Source organism: Oreochromis niloticus, linkage group LG3 (genome assembly GCF_001858045.2).
Source record: "Oreochromis niloticus isolate F11D_XX linkage group LG3, O_niloticus_UMD_NMBU, whole genome shotgun sequence".
Lineage (NCBI taxonomy): Eukaryota > Metazoa > Chordata > Actinopteri > Cichliformes > Cichlidae > Oreochromis > Oreochromis niloticus.
Window position 1 is genome coordinate 1,803,411 of NC_031967.2, and position 19,101 is coordinate 1,822,511.

The window sequence follows — 19,101 nt, forward strand, 5'->3', positions numbered from 1 at the left end:
TCTCTACTGCTTCTTACGCCTGCTTGGCTGTCAAAGCCTTGACACCAGGACTCCTGACGAAGCCATGCAGATAGGTCGTACAGAGTGTAGGTGCTCCCAGGCTGCTTGAACTGGTGTCGACAAAAATCAGGTCTCTGTTCGGCAGGAAGCTTACTTATTAGTCGGGCAACGTGGGACCCACAGTTCAACTCCACTTCTCCTTCCAGTCCTAATGTTTGTAACAGCCCAACTAGTGACTGCACCTGAAGGGAGAACCTTTGGAAGGCTACTGTGTCACCTCTCCTTATTTCAGGACCATCCAGGACACTTGCTATCTTTCTCAAGGCGAGCTGATGAGGTTGTCCAAATTTGTCGTGGAGGGCTGCCATGGTGTCAGTATAAGGCTTGGGTGAGTTCAGGTAAGCATCGGCGATAAGTCGAGCTTCATCTAGCTTGAGGTGGTCCACAAGTATCTGATACTTGAAGAGCTCAGTAGCATTAGGAGGGAGTAGGTTCTCTAACGCCATGCGGAGCCTAGCAAACTCAGAGGGATCAGAATGAATGAACCTTGGAGTGGTTGGTTTGGGCCCTGTGTACACTAGCTCAGCTGAAAGAGGAGCAGATGGGTTATTGCAGTGCCCAGTGGTTACTCCAGCGACCGGAGAGGGAGGACTGGCTGGAACATGCTTGGTTGGGAGCAAACCTGTCTTACTTGGTGCCCAGCAGGAGGCTGGCACAGATTGTTGTGGAGGGGCATAAAACGTGTTTCCATCCTTAACCACAGGGTCCTGCGGTGGGGTGCAGCGTTGGCTTGGGAGCGAAGGCTCACCAGCGAAATACGCTGTGCGGGGCAGAGGGTGGTACTGTACACCATCATCGGGGAATTGGTTGTCAACCTTCATTTGGGAGAATCCTGTGTGCAACTCTTCCACCGTTTCAGGCCATGGTGGTGGGTCAGGCCACACCTCCTCATCGTCCTCCTGTGGCATTGTCTCAGGGGTGGTGTATACCTCTCCTGAACCGCACTTGGGGGGATGACTGGTGCTATACTGTGAGGCAGTCAGCTGAGCCATATCCCTCCTCAGCAGGTGTGCCACTTCAGCTCTCTGAGGTCACTCTTTGCCTCCTTCAGTTCTCTGAGGCCCTCCTGTAAAACTTGCTGTGACTGGAGTAGCTTCTCTTTTTCGGCCTGCAAGGCTCTGAATTCCGTATGGAATGGGTGTATTGAAGACCCTGGCCAATTAGAAGGTGGAAATTCAGGTGAGAGGCTCCTATTAAGGTCCAAATCTTGTTCACTTCTTCCCAGTAGAAGAGGTGTATTGTAATACGTCCCATCCCTGTCGCTGTAGAGGGGTGGCGTATGACTATACTGAGGCTGAACTCTCCCGCTTCTTGTGTGAGGCTGTGGGGTGTCCCACTGCAGCATTTCCCTAAAGGGGTGGCCTGTGTAGTTAACATCAAAGTCCTTAAACCGGCTTGGTCGACGTGTGTGGCATTTAGGCTTTACATCCAGACATGTCGCTCCATCTGGCTCCATCTTGATAACTGCTCCGGCTCGAAGGACCAATGTTGAGGAGTACTTGGTGAGGGCTAGTTCTTTTAGGTTCAGCAGCTAACAAGATGGCGTATCGGTCAGGATACAGGAAGGAGGACAAGAGGCTTCCACTTTGTTGTATTGTCACCGCCAGCTGTTTATTGCCACTTAGATGCTCAGTGTTGCCAGCAGTCTGTAGTAACAAACAAATTGCCATGAGTATATAAATACATACAGCAACAGCTCCACCAAGATAAACATAAAGTAGTAAATGAAATAAACCAACACATCCATCTGAATATTGAGAGGAATAGAAATATTTTCCTGCTATTATTTGCTGCTATTTTTATAATCATCATTAACATTTCAGTGTTAATAGTGATGTTGCTTTCCTAGATGCATTCAGATGTTCAAACATATTGGTATCATATTAGTCTTTATTACAGGTCCAGTAAGAACCACTTTAAACTGTTGAGTTGAATCTATAACCCGAAGTGCAGACTGCAGGGTGAAAGAGTAACTCTGTGCTAAAAGAAGACAGGAAGTTATATGTCTTTGAAGTTGCAGGCTTCTGCAGAAGTGAAACTGAAAGCAGAGTGAGCGCAAGCCAAAGAGTAGGGTGTTTATTCAGTAGATTACATATATAGTTCCAGTTAGGTTATTATATGTAAGGGGGAGCCTCTGTTCTGGTGAAAGGTCAGAAGTGTAATGGGTGAGATGTGAGAGCATTTAAGGGCGAGACACATACATACAGACACAAATAGTGAGAGGTCATGACACGTACGCAGTACACAGCATGCACGCGCCCCCGCACGTGCACACACACACAGATATAAACTCTTACCTAAATGAGTCTAACTGCGGGGTTGTGCCTGTATGAGTGACATTTTGTACAGGAAGTGCACCTGATGTCCAGGAAGATAAGCCTGGGCAGGATGGAGACAGGAAGCATCAGCCGTTGACACGAAGATGATGTTCTATGTTAAAAGTCATGGTGGTTTTGGAGTGACGTATGCTTTGTTTAAATCTGCCTAGTAACAGAAAAGGGGCTGTACTATCTTAACCCTATAAAACAGTTGTCTGAATATGATAAAGACAGTTCAATACTGATTGGGTTGTTGAACTCACACATGTGTTCATTAAAATGCCGTCTAAATTGCACACGCCTGGATCTGTGGTTATTTATGGATTCCTCTCTCAACATTGAACCCTAACAATATACACATAATATAACATATATGATTTGAACTATGCCAATCTTACATCTCTTGCTCCAAACACAGAAAGGACACAATTAAACAGTGAGAAAGTCATACATGGTCGAAACATCCACTCTAACTGTGGACAAAGGGACTTTGGCACCATCGTGTGGCGGAATAAAATTACTACATAATGGCGGTGGCCAGCGGCACATGCCTCTAGTCACGAGATGAAAAAAAACTCGCTGCTATAACGCGGTAGAAAGTAACTAAAGCCGCGGCAAACACCAGGATCGGAAAATAACCATATTGAAGGAAACTTACTTCCAGTCATGAACTTAACACTCGGAGCATCACCGGGAAGGATGGCAACCAGGAACACAGCTTACAAGGTAAATAGAAATACCACGGAAAACAAAAGCCATTTCTCAATTCTCAAGTACGCGAGTATGTACTCGCGTTCTCGGTGAGTACGTACTCGCCGAGAACGCACGGGAGTACGTACCCACCGAGAACGCGAGCACGGACTCGCGATATGTACAATTGGAACACCTGCGTACGTGATGATGTCACAGGTCCGGAGTTTTTACTGCCGTCCCCTCTTAATTTAACTGTGAGTAACATGTTATGAAGCTTAACTGTAATCACAGCCAAACCGGTTTACTCAGGAACAAATAAAACACTGAAATAAACCAAACATTAACATTTAGAAGTGATCTAAGTGACTTATATATCATTTTTAACCTCAGTAGTGAAACCTCTATTAATAAAAATAGTGTACATGTACATACGTGTACATACCTTAATAAAAACAAGTAGGTGAGATGTTAGAACGCTTTTATTTCTATTTTAGTGGACACTCAATACTATAGACAGCTGCTGGAGTTTCTTTAACCTGAGTAGTGAGAAGACCGCGAGCGGGGGGGGGGGGGGGGTTGAAAACGATGTGCCGGGAGTCCGCTGTTGAGTTCTGGACGAAATGCATTCTGGGATATTTAGCTGTACCAAGTCCACACCGATGCATGCTCAATAAAACGGGCGGAGCGAGAACACATCCGGAACTTTTTCGCGTTCTCGGCTTGATGCGTACTTCGAATTGGAACAGTACTTGGTCTCTGACTGATGACGTATCACGAGTACACGAGAACGCAAGTACGCACAAGTACGCATATTGAGAAACGCCCAATCTCCCCTTCTCGAGTAGCATCGCGTTACCCCCAACTTCTGCCTACGTCATTTCCTACGGCTCCACCCCACACAATATTGCAGAACATAGTTGTAAAATCCCAGACCCTTTTATACAAGTGCATATTATGTTAGCGCGATCTGCCTCATTACAAAACCTGCCATTACTGTGCATTTAGGTGACCATGATGAGAGAGACAGACAGAGTCTGGCTGGCGCTCGCTGGCAGTTCTTGCTGCAGTCTACCGGTAGCGTCTCCTTTCAGGCCCGAATGTCACCGAGCAGTGACTAAGTTTGTGGTAAAAGCCTTGCACCCGTTTGCCACAGCAGATGGTAAGTGAATGTGTTTAATTGTAGGCAGGGACATTACTCGATATTCTTGTGTAATTGCTACAGAATAATTTATGTTATACTTTGTTATTGCTACAGAAGAATATTTATTTTATTATTTTACATTTACAATTTTTTTCCCCCGGGGACCCTGTGACACCCCATTGAAGAGGCGTAGGCTGGATTTCTTAAGGATCTCTTAAGATCTCACTGTTGGGTTTGTAAGGCCATATTACTCCTAAATTTCTATTTTGTTCAAAGAGAAGATATAAAACAAAATTCTAAGCTAATCGACCTTAGTGTTCTCCTTTTTAAAAATAAGAATCGATAAGAGAATCGATAAAGAATCGAATCGTTAAACAGAATTGAAAATGGAATCGGAATCGTGAAAATCTTATCAATACCCATCCCTAATCCTGCCTTGATGAAAAAGGGCTTTTTGTTGCTGATTATCAAAGAAATCAAAGAAATATCATCTCAATATTAACTTAACACCAATTTAAGATCAACAGCACCATCATGTGGCCAAATGCTTGTACTACCAGTTACCAATCCAACCCCCATTTTCAAAATGGGAGCAAAGCATGTAAATGGTAGCAAAACTGTAAATGTGTAATGTTTGTGTCTGGCTAAATAAGCCATATGCAGAACATGGGCTAGGTTCTATGAATGTGCTGCAGTGGTGGTTTGAAGGGCAACCCCCTCCCTCCACCTGAGCATTGTGCTCTATTGCTAGTGAAGCATAAATGGCTGCACCTTGCTAAAAACCAAAGCAAATTCAGTTTTTTTTGGATTGCTGGTTTTTGGTTTGTTTTTTGTCTTTTCGGGAGCTGACACAGTCTCAATGGAGATGGGTTTTTTTTTTTGGGGGGGGGTAGCAGGAGGAGAGAAGCTGCAGAGAGGCGTGTAAGACTGCACCTCTGCTTCCTGGTCCCAACTCTGGATAGTCATATTTTGTTTTTTTTTTATAAATTTGTCCATATTTATAGAAATGAGAGCTGCTCCATCCAAAGTGGGATGGATGCCGTCTCTCCTAACAAGACCAGGTTTCCTCCAGAACATTTGCCAATTATCTATGAAGCCCACATCGTTTTTTTGGACTCCACTCAGACAGCCAGCAATTTGAACAGAATTCAAACTATGAGTTTGTCTGTGAAAAACTAACTGCCGCAATCATTCTGTCTCTCTATACTGTCAAGGTTTGCCAGGGCAAACCGTGGGGATATGAGGAAGGAGGACCCAGGCGCGGAGCTCTGAATATTAGCAGTGCGTTTATTTACAGAAAGTGGAAAAAATGACAATAAATCCCCATGCTCTCCATTTCTTTCCCTAAAAAGTCCGTGGCTTTGTGCTCTCCGCTCCCGTGTCTCAGCACTCCTCATGCTGGCTGCTGTCTGGCGCTCCACACTTCTCCTGGGGAAACAACAGAAGCAGCCGTGAGGACATTTTGCATCTGCGGGCATACACACACTAACTGTACGAAGCGGAAGACTAAGGTGGAGTCTCATGCAATAATCCCGCATCGAGAAGCCCTCAGCAACACCCCTATGTAGCTTCCCCGACGAGCCAGATCAGCTGCAGGTGTGTGTAATTTTCCTCTGCAGGTGTGGCCAGGCTCTTGGCAGATACACCCACACACATCCACCTAGAGCAGGGGTGGGCAACTCCAGGCCTCGAGGGCCGGTGTCCCTGCAGGTTTTGGATGTGTCCTTGAACCAACACAGCTGATTTAAATGACTAAATTAGCTCCTCAACATGTCCTGCAGTTCTCCAGAGGCCTGGTAACAAACTAATCATGTGATTCAGGTGTGTTGACCCAAGGCGAGATCTAAAACCTGCAGGACACCAGCCCTCGAGGCCTGGAATTGCCCACCCCTGATCTAGAGACAAGAACCTGGAAACAGGGAACAGCAACAACAAAAACACACGTCCATAATGCCTTGGAGGCCCTGGGTCACCCAGACCCAGGTCCCATGACATATACAGCATGCACTCCGATCTCCGCTGACTGATCAGAAATCTGTTTTTATTCTCCTCCCTCCACAGACCCGGACAAAACATTATTTTTTTTCCCCCACCGGATGCAATTAGTCACACATATGGAATCGATTAGACACTTCCAGAGTACCCCCCCCACGGGATGCAATTCGTCACGCATATGGATCGTATTACACACATCTGGAATCGATTAGTCACTTCCGGAGTACTTCCAGTAAGGTCAAAAGGTCAAAGCTAGGGTCATCAATCGAATTGAAGACACAAGGTGGGGTGGATATCTCTCTCATGTAAATGTAGTTCAGTTAAACTCTAACACATGTATCTTGGAGAAATCTCTACTAACAAAATACTGAGGATTTTTTTCAAAAGGACCCACAAGATAATTTGGCTGATATCACAGGTGTCAGAAGTGTCCAGCTCAACCTCAGCGATCGGCAGCGGCTGATCAGATGAATCTGGGCACGGTCACTTTTATGTAGCAGATATCAAATGGAAGACTGCGTTGTGACGACAGACACAGACTGGCTGGATTTATTTTCTAAAAGACAAAGTGCAGCAGCAAAATCAGTGCCACACAGAAACAGCAGGCCTTTCCTCATCCCAGTGTGGAGTCCATGCAGCTCTGCTCAAAATATATAAAAGAAAGTACAATCTATCAAAACAACGGTGTGGTTTCTCTCAACAGCCACTTTAAAATAAAATGTAATAGTGGGGTAAAACAGAGACAAATATGAAGCAAGGTGTAGTCAAAAATAAGCCACTAATAATAACTTGTAATATTTAAATTCCCACTAAGATGGATCAATTACACAATACATTTTCAAACAACTGTAACTTTTCCCAACATGCCTGAAAATACTATTCAGTGTGCAGCCTCAGATCATGAACTCATTATACACATGAAACAAAACCTATACATTTACACATGCCTAAAAGACAAAGTGCAGGAGCAAAATCCGTGTCACACAGCAACAGCAGGCCTCTCCTCATCCCTGTTTAGCACAAGTAAGGAACACATAAGTGGATGGTGTAACAGATAAAAGGCAGTTCCAATTACTATTTTCCTCGTTCAAAGTAATCAAAAACACTTTAGCCATGAGAACTAATAGTAAAGAAAAATACACCAGATTTAAACATATAATTTATTACCGGGAGAGGAGCTACAGAAAGTGTGCCTTACCAGTGTGGAGTCCATGCAGCTCTGGCTGGGAACCCCCACACATGCAGCATGTTTTCAAGTGGTGTCACACTGATTAATGCCCCACTTCAACTGTGACATGTGGAACCTTAGTTTTACAAAAAATAAATTTTCACAATAAAAAATAAACTATATACAGTACATTTTTGAGAATGTTCACACTCAGTATATTATATCTCAGCTACACATGTGCAAACCATTTTTAATGCCAGGTTAGCCTTCACCATCTTGTTCATGCTGTGATTGCAGCCATTCCACAACTCTGTGTTTATCTTTAAACCAAATCATCAGGGCTGGAAGGATGCAGCAGTCTGTACTTCACCTGCTCCTTTCTCCTGTTCTTAGAATATTATACTGTCTTATCAATTTCAGTGAACACATCAAAAATCCTCACAGACCAAAATAACCACTTTGTATCCAAAATAACTCAGCTGGACTCTGAATGCTCCGTATAACAGCCACACATGAGTCTGGATTCACTCAAAGCATTGAACAAACTTTATTGTGACATTTATTCTATGATATTTGCTCTTCGGCTCGAGTCTCCATCAGTGGGAACATTTCCTGATTCAACTTTTCTTCTGTTCAAATCAAACTCCATGAGAATCAAAGTGTGAATCAGAGTCCTGATAATCAGATTCTATAGAAACATGGAGACTGCAGAGGATTTACACTCAATATGTTCATTTGTTCCCTTCAATAAAAATCAATCAATTCATCAAATAAAATCAGTCATTGATTGACTCAGTTTGATTGACAGGACAGATGATCAGAGGTGCAGAATTTTTACCTCCATCATTCAGACAGGGTTCGAAGAATGGGTGGAGTTTCTGAGTGAAGGAGTAGCCAGTAAAGGAGTAGATCAGAGCTGCAGCACCTACATCATAAAAGGAGACCAGACCCTCCTCATAATCCACAAACACCCCCACCTTCTCAGGACCAGGATGTAGACAGAGGCGGACTAAAGAGTTATCACAAGCACTGTACTCATTTCCATTTCTCAGCCATACAGTCCAGAAACCATTCTGAGGACTCAGTGTGATTTTTCCCTTCCTGTTGATCGTCTCTCTGGCCACTCCTAAAGTCCACTCAGTCTTTCCTTTAACCTGAACCTCAAAGTAAAATCTGCCTGAAGAGAAACTCTGCTCTCCTAAAACCATAGCACAGTAAGAAAATCTCCCTGGGTTGTCTGGAAGTTTCTTCTTCACATCCCTGTGATAAACTTGTTTTCCATCATCAGACAGGATGAGTTTAGCATGAGCTGTATCAGGATCCAGAGTCACATCCACTGCATACTGCTGGACCCTCTTCAGCTCAGCCTCAAACAGTTTCTTCTTCATGGGTTTCCAGAGTGTCTCCTCCATCTTAGCCACAGCTCTCCCCACAGTCCCCTCATATGATGGTGGACGGACTCTAACCTCTGTCCAGCCCTTGGTGGGTGGAGCAGCTTTCAGGGAGGAGAAGCTTTGGAGGAGGTGGAGGTGGTCTTCAGAGCATGAGAGTTGCTCCACCTTAGAACTTCTCTCCATCAGCTCAGAGATTTCCTGTTCCAGCTCTTTGATGAGACCTTCAGCCTGTTTCTCTGTAGTTTCCTGTTTGTCTTCGATCTCCTTTATGAGCTCCTTCAGGAGTCTCTCAACAGACTTCTTTAGAGCATTGAAGATCTGAACACCTTCTGCTTTCTGTCTGTGTGCAGCACCTTTACTCATCTTCACCGACTCTTTGATCTCCTGAATTTTCAGTCGTCTCTTCTGGATCATTTGCTGAATCTCAGCCTCTGTCTTCCCCAGCTCTGCCTTCTTTACTTCATATTCTTCTTTCAGAGGAACAACCTTGTGGTTCTTGTGCTCTAAAACAGAGCAAAGCGCACAGACACATTTCTGGTCAGTCTTACAGAACAGCTCCAGAAGTTTATCGTGCTTCGTACACATCCTGCCTTCCAGCTTCTCTACAGCATCAATCAGCTGATGTCTTTTCAGACCTTCCTTTGTCTGATGAGGCTCCAGGTGAGTCTGACAGTAGGAGGTCAGACAGACAAGGCAGGACTTCAGGGCCTTCAGTCTGGTTCCAGTGCAGAAGTCACAGGGAACTTCTCCTGGTTTGGCAGCTTGTTTCTCCGAGCTGCTGCTGCTGGCTGTCTGCTGAACTTCACGTCTGAACTGAGTGACCATCCCAGAGATGAAGGTGTTGACCCTCAGCTGAGGTCTAGTGTAGAAAGTCTCTTTACACATGGGGCACTGACACCTCTGATTCGTGTCCCAGTGCTGACTGATGCAGGTTTTGCAGAAGTTGTGTCCACATGGTGTAGTGACTGGATCAGTGAACACATCCAGACAGATGGAGCACAGAAACTGATCTTCAGATCGCATATTGCTGGCAGCAGACATGTCTGCAATCTGGGGGAGAAAGAAAAAACATTTTATATTCAAAATATACTTTAAATTTCAATTTATCAAAGAGACAAGATGGCGGTGCATGAACAACGCGAGGCTCAGTATCTCTCCAGAATCTGCTATTTAGCGGCATTTTATCTACTTTTGACCGGATTATTCATCCAGAATTGCTGTGCATTTCTCACCTACAGCAGACAACAGCTTCTGGACATTTGCACTCATAACTCCAGTAGTTTTATCGCATCCCAGAGATCTCCAGAACACCGGAGGCTGCCCACTCTTCCCGGCCGGGCGGAAGTGCATGCAGGGGGTGCCGAGAACGTAAACAAAGACGAGGTAGGCACGGAGGGCTACGAGCTAAGCTAAAGCTAACACCACACCGTCTGCCATTACCCAGCATTTTCCTCACTAATGTCCATTCTCTGGCAACCAAAATGGATGAGATACAGCTCTCCTTCACCAACAACAGACGTATTATGGACTCAAATGTCATGTTTTTCACCGAAACATGGACAATGCTATTGAGTGAGCAGGACGCCGCACACACAGAGCCGACAGGCTAGCAGATGACTCTGGCAAGACCAGAGGTGGAGGTTTGTGCATTTATATTAACAATGCTTGGTGCATGAACTCTACTACTGCTGAGAGTCACTGCTCACCTAATGCAGTTTTTAATGGTCAAATGCAGACCTTAATATCTCCACAGAGAACTCACTACTATCATACACACTGCAGTGTATATCCCCCCTGATGGCTATGACAGAACTTTATACAGCCATTAGCAGACTAATGGAGAGCAGACACCCAGAGGCTGCTTTTATTGTTGCTGGTGACTTCAACCACCAGCCATGGTTCTCAGCCAGAAAAGGGTGGAGTGCCCACTCCAGGTGAGGGATGAGTTCCTGCTCCAAGTGGAGGAGTTCAAGTATCTCGGGGTCTTGTTCATGAGTGATGGGAGAAAGGAGCAGGAGATGGACAGACTGACTGGTTCTGCTGCTTCACCACAACGATGTACCAGTCCGTTGTGGTGAAGAGAGAGCTGAGTGTAAAAGCAAAGATCGCGGATACAAACGGCGGAAATGAGCTTCCTCCGAAGGGTGGCAGGCCTGTCCCTTAGAGATAGGGTGAGAAGTTCAGCCATCCTGGACTAAGAGTAGAGCCGCTGCTGCTCCACATCGAAAGGAACCAGTTGAGGTGGTTCGAGCATCTGCCAAGGATGTCTCTTGGGCGCTTCCTGGGTGAGGTGTTCCAGGTATGTCCCACTGGGAGGAGGCCCCAGGGCAGACCCAGGACACGCTGGAGAGATTATATCTCTCAGTTGGCCTGGGATAGCCTTGGTGTTCCCCCGGACAAGCTAGAGGAGGTGGCTGGGGAGAGGGAGGTCTGGGCTTCTCTGCTTAGCCTGCTGCCCCCGCAACCTGGCCTCGGATAAGTTCAAGTTCAGATTTATTTATATAGCACTTTTTAAAAACAGCACGTGTTGACCAAAGTACTGTACAATAAAATGGACAAGGCAGTAAACATAAGAGAAAAACATAATACTGTTTTAGAAGAGAATAAAATCATAAAAATAATAATAGTTGCAAATTCATAATGAATCAAAAGCCAGAGAATAAAAATGGGTCTTTAAACGAATTTTAAAAATATCCAGTCTTGGGGAGGACTTGATATGCAAAGGCAATGTATTCCAAAGTTTGGGGGCAGTCACTTTAAATGCCCGGTCTCCTCTGTGTTTTAATCTGGACCTAGGGACAACCAAAAGCATTTGGTCTGCAAACCTCTTGGGGGAGAATACCAGGTTAGGAAATCAGCAACATATGTAGGGGCTAGTCCATGCAACAACTTAAAAACAAGTGTTAAGATCTTAAAATCAATTCGAAAGCTGACTGGCAGCCAGTGTAGTGATGCAAGTATAGGAAACATATTATCTCACTTGCATGTCCCAGTTAGGAGCCGTGCTGCAGCATTTTGAACTAGCTGCAGTTGGCCAATTGATGAAGAGGTAACACCAGAGAAGAGGTTGTTACAGAAGTCGAGGCGCGATGAGATGAAGGGTTAAGCGGAAGAAGATGGATGGATGGAAATAGTTTTTTGAACTTTAAGCTGAGATTCTTGTATTTCTGGCAAAATACATTTATATTTAAAAATCAATTCAGGATTTAATGAATCGTTATCACTTTATTCAAGCTAAAATTGATTTGAATCTGACTTTGAATCAAATTATTGATACCCATCCCTAGTTTGAAACAGCAGCTCGATGTTCCTACAGTGGATGTGTGGTTACATGAGCAGATTTCCATGGAACCAATGTGACTGTGCAACACGTTCTCACTCCCAAAGCTTAACATATCATCCTATGTGACAAATTGTTGGTATGTTTCGCTTTTGGCCAACCAACACGTTCCTATGTAACACGTTCGGAAACAGAAGGAAACACTTTAATTGCTTTGGAAAACACCATTTTCCAATCATTAAGGTTGTGGTTAAGGTTAGGATTATGGTTAGGATTGGGGATGGAATACATGGCTGGAACGTGTGTTACCACAGGAAGCGAAACTCTATTCGATTTCATCAACAATCTGGTGCGTACCATAGGAATGCAGAAGGTTACCTTTCGCGTTCCCATGGGACGCCTCAGGACGTGACAAATCGTCGGTATGTTACGACTGTGGGATCGACGGTGATGAGTCAACATGAACAGGGCTCTAGACTAACTTTTTGCCATGGCTGCACTGGTGCGCCTAACTTTTTTTTTATGGTGAACGAGCACAAAACTTAGGTGCACCCAAATTTTTCAACTGCATCACTTAACACATCAGTTTTACATGTTCACTTTCTTATTTGAAAATTGCTGTCCATGCAAACAATATTGATTTGTAAGTGATTTACTAACAATCTTGTCAACACAAAGTTCTTTAGTTGGAACACAGATCTACAAGAAAGAGAAGTTACTGAAAAAATGCTTGAGCTTAAAGTGCTTTACTGAGCTAAAATTTAAACTATATTGTAGGCAACGTTAAACTTACTCATCATCTCAGCCTCCTCTGATGACCTGTTTGCTGCTGCCTGCCACTGAAAGGCAGCGGGGAGAGGGGACAGTTGAGCAGGGCATTTATCGCATTCCTGACGTAGGGGAAACATATTCTGTCAGGGATGCCTACCTTGGCACAACACCAGCTATGGTCTTTCCACACTCACCACAGTAAATTCAGTGCATCATGTTGTCAGCTTGACTGTATCTTAGCCAGGGAAACTGGTGAAGCCACTATATGCCGAATGTATACACTTCCCCTTTTACTTTCAGTGGGCTCTGGCTCGGAGTTGATCATATGTAGCTCATTATCTGAGTGTGATCTGCTGTACTCACCACTGTTGCTGACAGAAACCTGATGGAGTCTGGTGAATATTCTTTTAGAGACAAACGGGACTCGACTGCAGCTCTGGTGCTGCTCTCTCACACTTTCACTTCTGGAAAATGACGTTGAAACTCTCGTCTTTGCTCCGCCTCTTCCTGTCTCTCACTTTACAGGAAACAGCTGGGCTGTACTCAGTGACTTTGTACAGTGGGTGGGAGGAAAGGTGTGTACGTAATTTCCTTTTTCCACAGTAGACTGACGCTGTGTCCAAATTCAGAGGAAGGATGCTTCAAATGCCGTATTTGTAGGCAATTATGTCACAGTTACGCGATGAAGGCTGTCCAAATTTGAAGAGTCCTCCAAATGAGGTGACAAATGTGTCCTACTTTTCCCCAGATTTGAAGGATGGGTCGGGTGTGTACTACGTGGCCCAACGTATCCCAGGATTCATTGCGGGTCATGCAGGAGAATTTTTCTCATAAAATCAAATCAAATCAAATCACTTTTATTGTCACGTCACATGTGCAGGTACACTGGTACAGTACATGTGAGTGAAATTCTTGTGTGCGAGCTTCACAAGCAACAGAGGTGTGCAAAGTACAATAACATAAGAACAAGCAAATATAAGAATGGCTAAATCTGAGAATTATATGAATAAATATATGTACAATATAAGAGTGTATGCATATTACTGAATGTGTATACTAAATATGTATATCTACGTGTGTGTATATGTGTGTGTGTGTATACATATTTCACAAATTAAATAGAGTAAAAATAAAATAAATATATAAAATATACAGAGGTTGGTAGTTGGATATTGTGCAAAACAAGTGGCATTTATATACAGTATGGAGTGCATAATGTTGAAGTTCCAGTAGTGAAGGTGAGGTGTCTATGAAGTGTTCAGCAGTCTGATGACCTGGTGGAAAAAGCTGTCTCTCAGTCTGCTGGTACGGGACCGGATGCTGCAGAACCTCCTTCCTGATGGAAGTAGTCTGAAGAGTTTATGGCTGGGGTAACTGGAGTCCTTGATGATCCTCCCCGCTTTCCTCAGGCACTGCTTCCTGTAGATGTCCTGGAGGGAGGGAAGCTCACCTCCAATTATCCGTTCAGAGCACCGCACTACTCTCTGGAGAGCTTTGCGGTTGTAAGCACTGCTGTTGCCGTACCAGGTGGTGATGCATCCAGTGAGGATGCTCTCAATGGCACAGCAATAGAAGCGGCGGGCTCATGCCAAATCTTTTCAGTCTCCTGTTTATGAGCATAAACCATCATGATGGGGAGACATGCATGCAGAGGGTCACAGCAAATCTCAAACTGGTGGAGGGTTACTCAAGCTCTTATAGCCTCTAGTGGCCCCCACCTAGTCGTAAAAGCCTAAACATTCACATTCTTTCTCTCACACGGCGCCTAAGTTATGACCTCGGCTCCTTGTTTTTCTGCTCCCAACAAGGTGGTGGGGTGAAGCTCCTGTGGAATGTGCTCTGTCTTCTCTGCTATCAGAACAGCAAGGCCCTGACTCTCTGCACACAATATTCTCTTCTTAACTCAGCAGTATAGTGCATCATAAAACAATATCATCCATTCACAATAAATCAGCAGTCTAATGTAATACAAATCAGTTTAACAAATGTAATAGTTATCACCTTCTTCTAATTCAGGAGAATAACGCAAACTAAAACTACATAACAATTTTACAATCATTAATCAGGGGTATAACATGGCATAAGATAATATTATAATCTCACATTACATACAGCTAATTTTTTATGTTTTTTTAATTAACCTTTTTGTGATATGTTTTAGGGAACAATGACCAGCTCAGTTTATCAAACTGAGAGAAGAAAATTCTGCCACTGTGGCATGGAAGTACAAGAATAAATCAATATTACACATTATGTTCATCTGAGTATGGTTTTATTAACCCTCATGCTGTACAGAACCTGTGATGTCCAGACGGTATTCCTCTGGTGTTCTGCTGTGAAAACCTTTGGATTTAGGGATTAACATAGTTGCCATGGTTTTCTCTCTCCTCTTATTTTTGGTGTGTGATCAGGACAATTCTGGAGAAGATGGGCCAGCAGGGGAAAGTCACCCCCAGAAATAAATGGGGATAATTTGTAGGGGACCTGGCTCTGAGGGACCCAGGGTCCATGAGCAGTTTTGGACTTATATTATTTGTTATATGTATATTTGATGTATTGGGTGGTTGTCCCTGGTTTCCCTGCTTGCAGGTGTGTGTGGGTGTGGGTGTATCTGGAAGGCTGGTTTACAGGCACTATCTTCCCATACGGTAAAAAAATATATTTTGAAATATATAATATGTGGGTGTGTATGAACATAAAACATACTTAAAATGTATTTTAAGTGTCTGAGTTCCCCAGGCTTTAAATTCACTGCAATCCCCTCTGGATACATTGGGGAACCTCTTCCTTACTGCCACTGCAACAAACAAAAGTCACAGTTCTAGTACTTTTATCAGAGTTAAAATAAAAACATGATTTAAATTAGCTAGCTTCATTTAGCAAACAGATATTTCTGTTCATTGAGATACGGATATATCTTTCACATAATTTTACCTTTTTTTTTTCCTCGATGGAAAGTCTATCCAGTTCACATTACAGTAATACTAACACCCCTTTTGGTCATCTATCCTTACGCTCCAGCATTAAATCTCTTGACCTTCTTTGTCTGAGACCAACCACTACAATGCATCATCACCTATTTGTGCAACTTTTTTATGGTTGCAAAGTGAGCTACTTGTGCAGTATGCAATTTTAGATACACAGAAAGTCTTCACTTACTACATATGGCTGCCATGGTTTCTTTATCAAGGGCCGTTCTTTGCTCTGCGCTGATGTCTTTTTTTCTGTGTCCTATAAAAAGCATGAACATTTGAGTGTCTGACTAGTTTTAGATTTCCAAAAATCTGATCTTTGTTCATCTAAATATTATGCTTTTTGGTAAAGAAACTGGTGACAGAGAAGTAGGCTTTTTAAAATACAATTAACTAACCATTTGAACAAAGTTTCAAAGTTGTTTACCTTTTAAATTGCTCTGGATCAAATGGGAAGGCGGCCATCAGAAGAACACGCACCATTCAAGTGGGTGTTTGGGCCTGAAGAGCAGCAGCCCACTGATGTTTAAGAATTTTTACCCCTGTAGCATGTGCTATCTCGACCTGTGGTTGCAATCACATAAAAAGAGTGTTTCAATATAAATTGTTTTTAAAAAACACATTTGAGTATGCACCTACCTAAATTCTCAGCAAACATTAGTTACATATTCAGCATCACAACCCTTTAAATAAATAAATAAATACATACAAAGTCAACAATGTTGTTACAGACAGAGTATTACTGGTAAACTAAAGGAAAGAAGGAAGAACTTAGGATAACTTAGATGATCAAGTCTTAACACTTTATTAAGAAAGAATGACATTTCTTGGTGGCACAAAGCAGAAGCAAAATACTTACTTTAGCATAACCAGACATAGAAGCTTTGCATGAAGAGTTTGGCACTTATAAAGGAGAATATTTAAAGATTAAAAACAATACACATAGCATTGACCACCATAAAACCACTGAATAAATATCAGAATGTGACAATGTTGCACAACAATCTAAACCTTGTAAGTCATGTGACATATTTTGATGACGTGAATATATCTATACAATGCAAGTAAATAGGTACAGCATAAATATTTGATTAGTATTAGAATCGGCCCGCAGGTCACAGCCGCCTGCTGGGGTTTTGCACGCACCAATACTCCATTTCCCACAATGCAACGGAAGCCTGCGAACTCACTGCAGTGCCGCAAGCGGGGCTCGGCTTCATTATTCATTCAATATTCATCAGCATTAAGAGCAGATGTCAACTTTCAGCAACCCCCCTCCCCAATAATGGCTAAACGGAAGGTGGACAGTGAGAACAGGGAATTTCAAGCCAGGTGGGAGGCAGAGTACATGTTCACGGAGGTAAAAGGCAAACCTGTCTTCTCTGTGGAGAAAGTGTGGCTGTAATGAAAGAATATAATCTAAGAAGGCACTATGAAACGTTTAAGAAACACAAAGACAAGAATACGGACAGGGAACAAAGACTACAGAAAGTGGAAGAATTAAAACGAGGTCTTAAGTCCCAGCAGGCTCTGGCTGTATCCCAATTCAGGGTCTGCAGCCTTAAAGTACGCAGCCTCAACGGTCCTCAAGGGCTGCGTACTCAAATATCTTAGGCCGGAAGTGCGAGGCTTGTGAAATGGGATGGTCTAGCCTCCGTCGCGCTGCCCAGGTTGCCTAGCAACCATGATAGCTGGAAACGTGTGGTTGACAGAAATGAAGGAGAAAATATGTTGTTCGTTTGTTTGTTTCTACATGAGCTTTGTGTGATTTGATAAGTATCTGAGGCTGAGACCACAGGACTGTAAAACATGATTGCTGGCCTTCATATCTGTACTGAACAGTCATTTCAAGATTAGCTAGTAAATAACAATTAGCTAATGTTGTTCATGAGACTAAAGTCAGTTGTAAATATGATATGGCCAATATTATAGTTATTATATTAATCATTATTAGTTATTACAGCAGTGAGTTTGAACTCTCAAATCAAATCACTTGTTTTGTCACATCACATGTGCAGGTACACTGGTACAGCACATGTGAGTGAACTAAAGATTCAAGTTCCAGTTATTTATATGTCCTATTACCTTAAATCTTCACTCAAAGACAAGCATCTTTGACAGTGTATATACAGATGTATTATATATAAGAGACAAATATTGTTCTTTTGATTTGTTGGCATTACTGAATTTGGCTCAATGCTTACATATATGTATAAAAAGCAAATGTACGAGCTGTGATAACTGTTTCTGATAGAATGAAGATCAGACTGATATATTAAATATTCCTTTATTGGGTGATAAAATCAGACCATGTCATAACTGCTTTAAGTCATACAGAATAGATATCAGAGCCTTAAACAGGCTGACTTCTGCTAAATGGGTCAAACTGGGCAGAAAGTCTACAAACACATAACATCCTTATAGAATATGATGTAACACTATAGATCAACTTACCTCAGAATATATAAAGCATATAAACAATTACAGCAATATGATGCAACAAACACAGCAGTGCTACTAATCCAAAATACTCAAAGCTTCATAGAACTGAAACAAACATTTATTTTTAGCTCCATTCTGCTGCTGATACATACTTTAGGTTTCTGAATATTAAACTTGTTGCTGCCTTTCATAGTGTGTAGCTTGAAGGCCCTGAGTACTTTCTCCCACACTGAAAACACTGGGATGATAACATTATTTGAACATTACCTAATAAGACTGATTCAGGACAGACAATTAGTTATGTTAAACTTTCCTAGCAGTCCTTCACAAACAGTGAACAGTCTGTCTATTCTCTCCATCTGTCAGCTGCTGCTGGCTCTTCCTCCTCCTCTTCCTCACACACTGCTGAGTTTGTCCTGGTGGATCATCAGGGGTGCAAAGCCTCACAGATGATGTGCAGCAGTGGGTCCCTCAGTCTGTCCTCACTCTGGACACTTGTAGTTGTCACACATGGGGTGGCTGTAGCTCAGGTGGTAGAGCAGGTCATCTACTGATCGGAAGGTTGGTGGTTCGATACCTGGCTTCCCCTAGTCTGCATGCCAAATATCCTTGGGCAAGATACTAACCCCAAATTGCTCTCCGATGCATCCATCGGAGTATGAGTGTATGTGAATGTTACTTAGAAAGCACCTAGAAAAATGTGCTTGTGTGAATGGGTGAATGCACAAGTTGTGTAAAGCGCTTTGAGTGCTCAGAAGAGAAGAAAAGCGCTATATAAGAACCAGTCCATTACACATGGAAATCAAATGTGTGATAAGCTGCAGGATTCAAACACAAGTGTAACTTATAAATACATGTTCATACTTT

General features: G+C 43.0%; 1 protein-coding gene and 1 long non-coding RNA gene across 6 annotated transcripts; both read right to left on the reverse strand.

The window, feature by feature from the left end:
- Positions 1–5,337: 5,337 nt before the first annotated feature.
- On the reverse strand, positions 5,338–13,333 carry LOC100694914 (E3 ubiquitin-protein ligase TRIM39). 4 transcript variants are annotated; one of them, XR_002057808.2, is made up of 5 exons: positions 13,184–13,333; positions 8,214–9,819; positions 7,406–7,511; positions 6,602–7,217; positions 5,339–5,640 (listed from the first exon to the last, which is right to left on the reverse strand). XR_002057808.2 is itself a non-coding variant. In XM_025899816.1 (4 exons), the coding sequence occupies exons 2-4, from the start codon at positions 9,808–9,810 to the stop codon at positions 5,606–5,608; spliced, it is 1,695 nt and encodes a 564-aa protein (XP_025755601.1). In that variant the 5' UTR covers positions 9,811–9,819; positions 13,184–13,333; the 3' UTR covers positions 5,343–5,605. The 4 variants fall into 4 exon arrangements, 1 of the variants encoding a protein (XP_025755601.1); XR_003214637.1 differs by lacking the exon at positions 7,406–7,511 and having other exon boundaries at positions 5,338–5,640; positions 13,184–13,202; XR_003214636.1 differs by having other exon boundaries at positions 6,602–7,511.
- A 1,197-nt stretch (positions 13,334–14,530) lies between these two features.
- On the reverse strand, positions 14,531–17,429 carry LOC102080573 (uncharacterized). 2 transcript variants are annotated; one of them, XR_267933.3, is made up of 4 exons: positions 16,652–17,429; positions 16,220–16,356; positions 15,980–16,051; positions 14,531–15,617 (listed from the first exon to the last, which is right to left on the reverse strand). It is a non-coding gene; the product is annotated as an uncharacterized LOC102080573 (long non-coding RNA). The 2 variants fall into 2 exon arrangements; XR_003214787.1 differs by having other exon boundaries at positions 16,220–17,429.
- Between the last annotated feature and the right edge of the window lie 1,672 nt (positions 17,430–19,101).

Coding starts and splice junctions, on each gene's coding strand:
- LOC100694914 (XM_025899816.1), bottom strand. CDS start 9,810: ATGTCTGCTGCCAGCAATATGCGATCTGAAGATCAGTTTCTGTGCTCC. Junction 7,218..8,213: donor ACCCTGTCTGAATGATGGAG/GTAAAAATTCTG, acceptor TGTGCTAAACAG/GGATGAGGAGAGGCCTGCTG. Junction 5,641..7,154: donor TCCTGCACTTTGTCTTTTAG/GCATGTGTAAAT, acceptor TTGTTTCCCCAG/GAGAAGTGTGGAGCGCCAGA.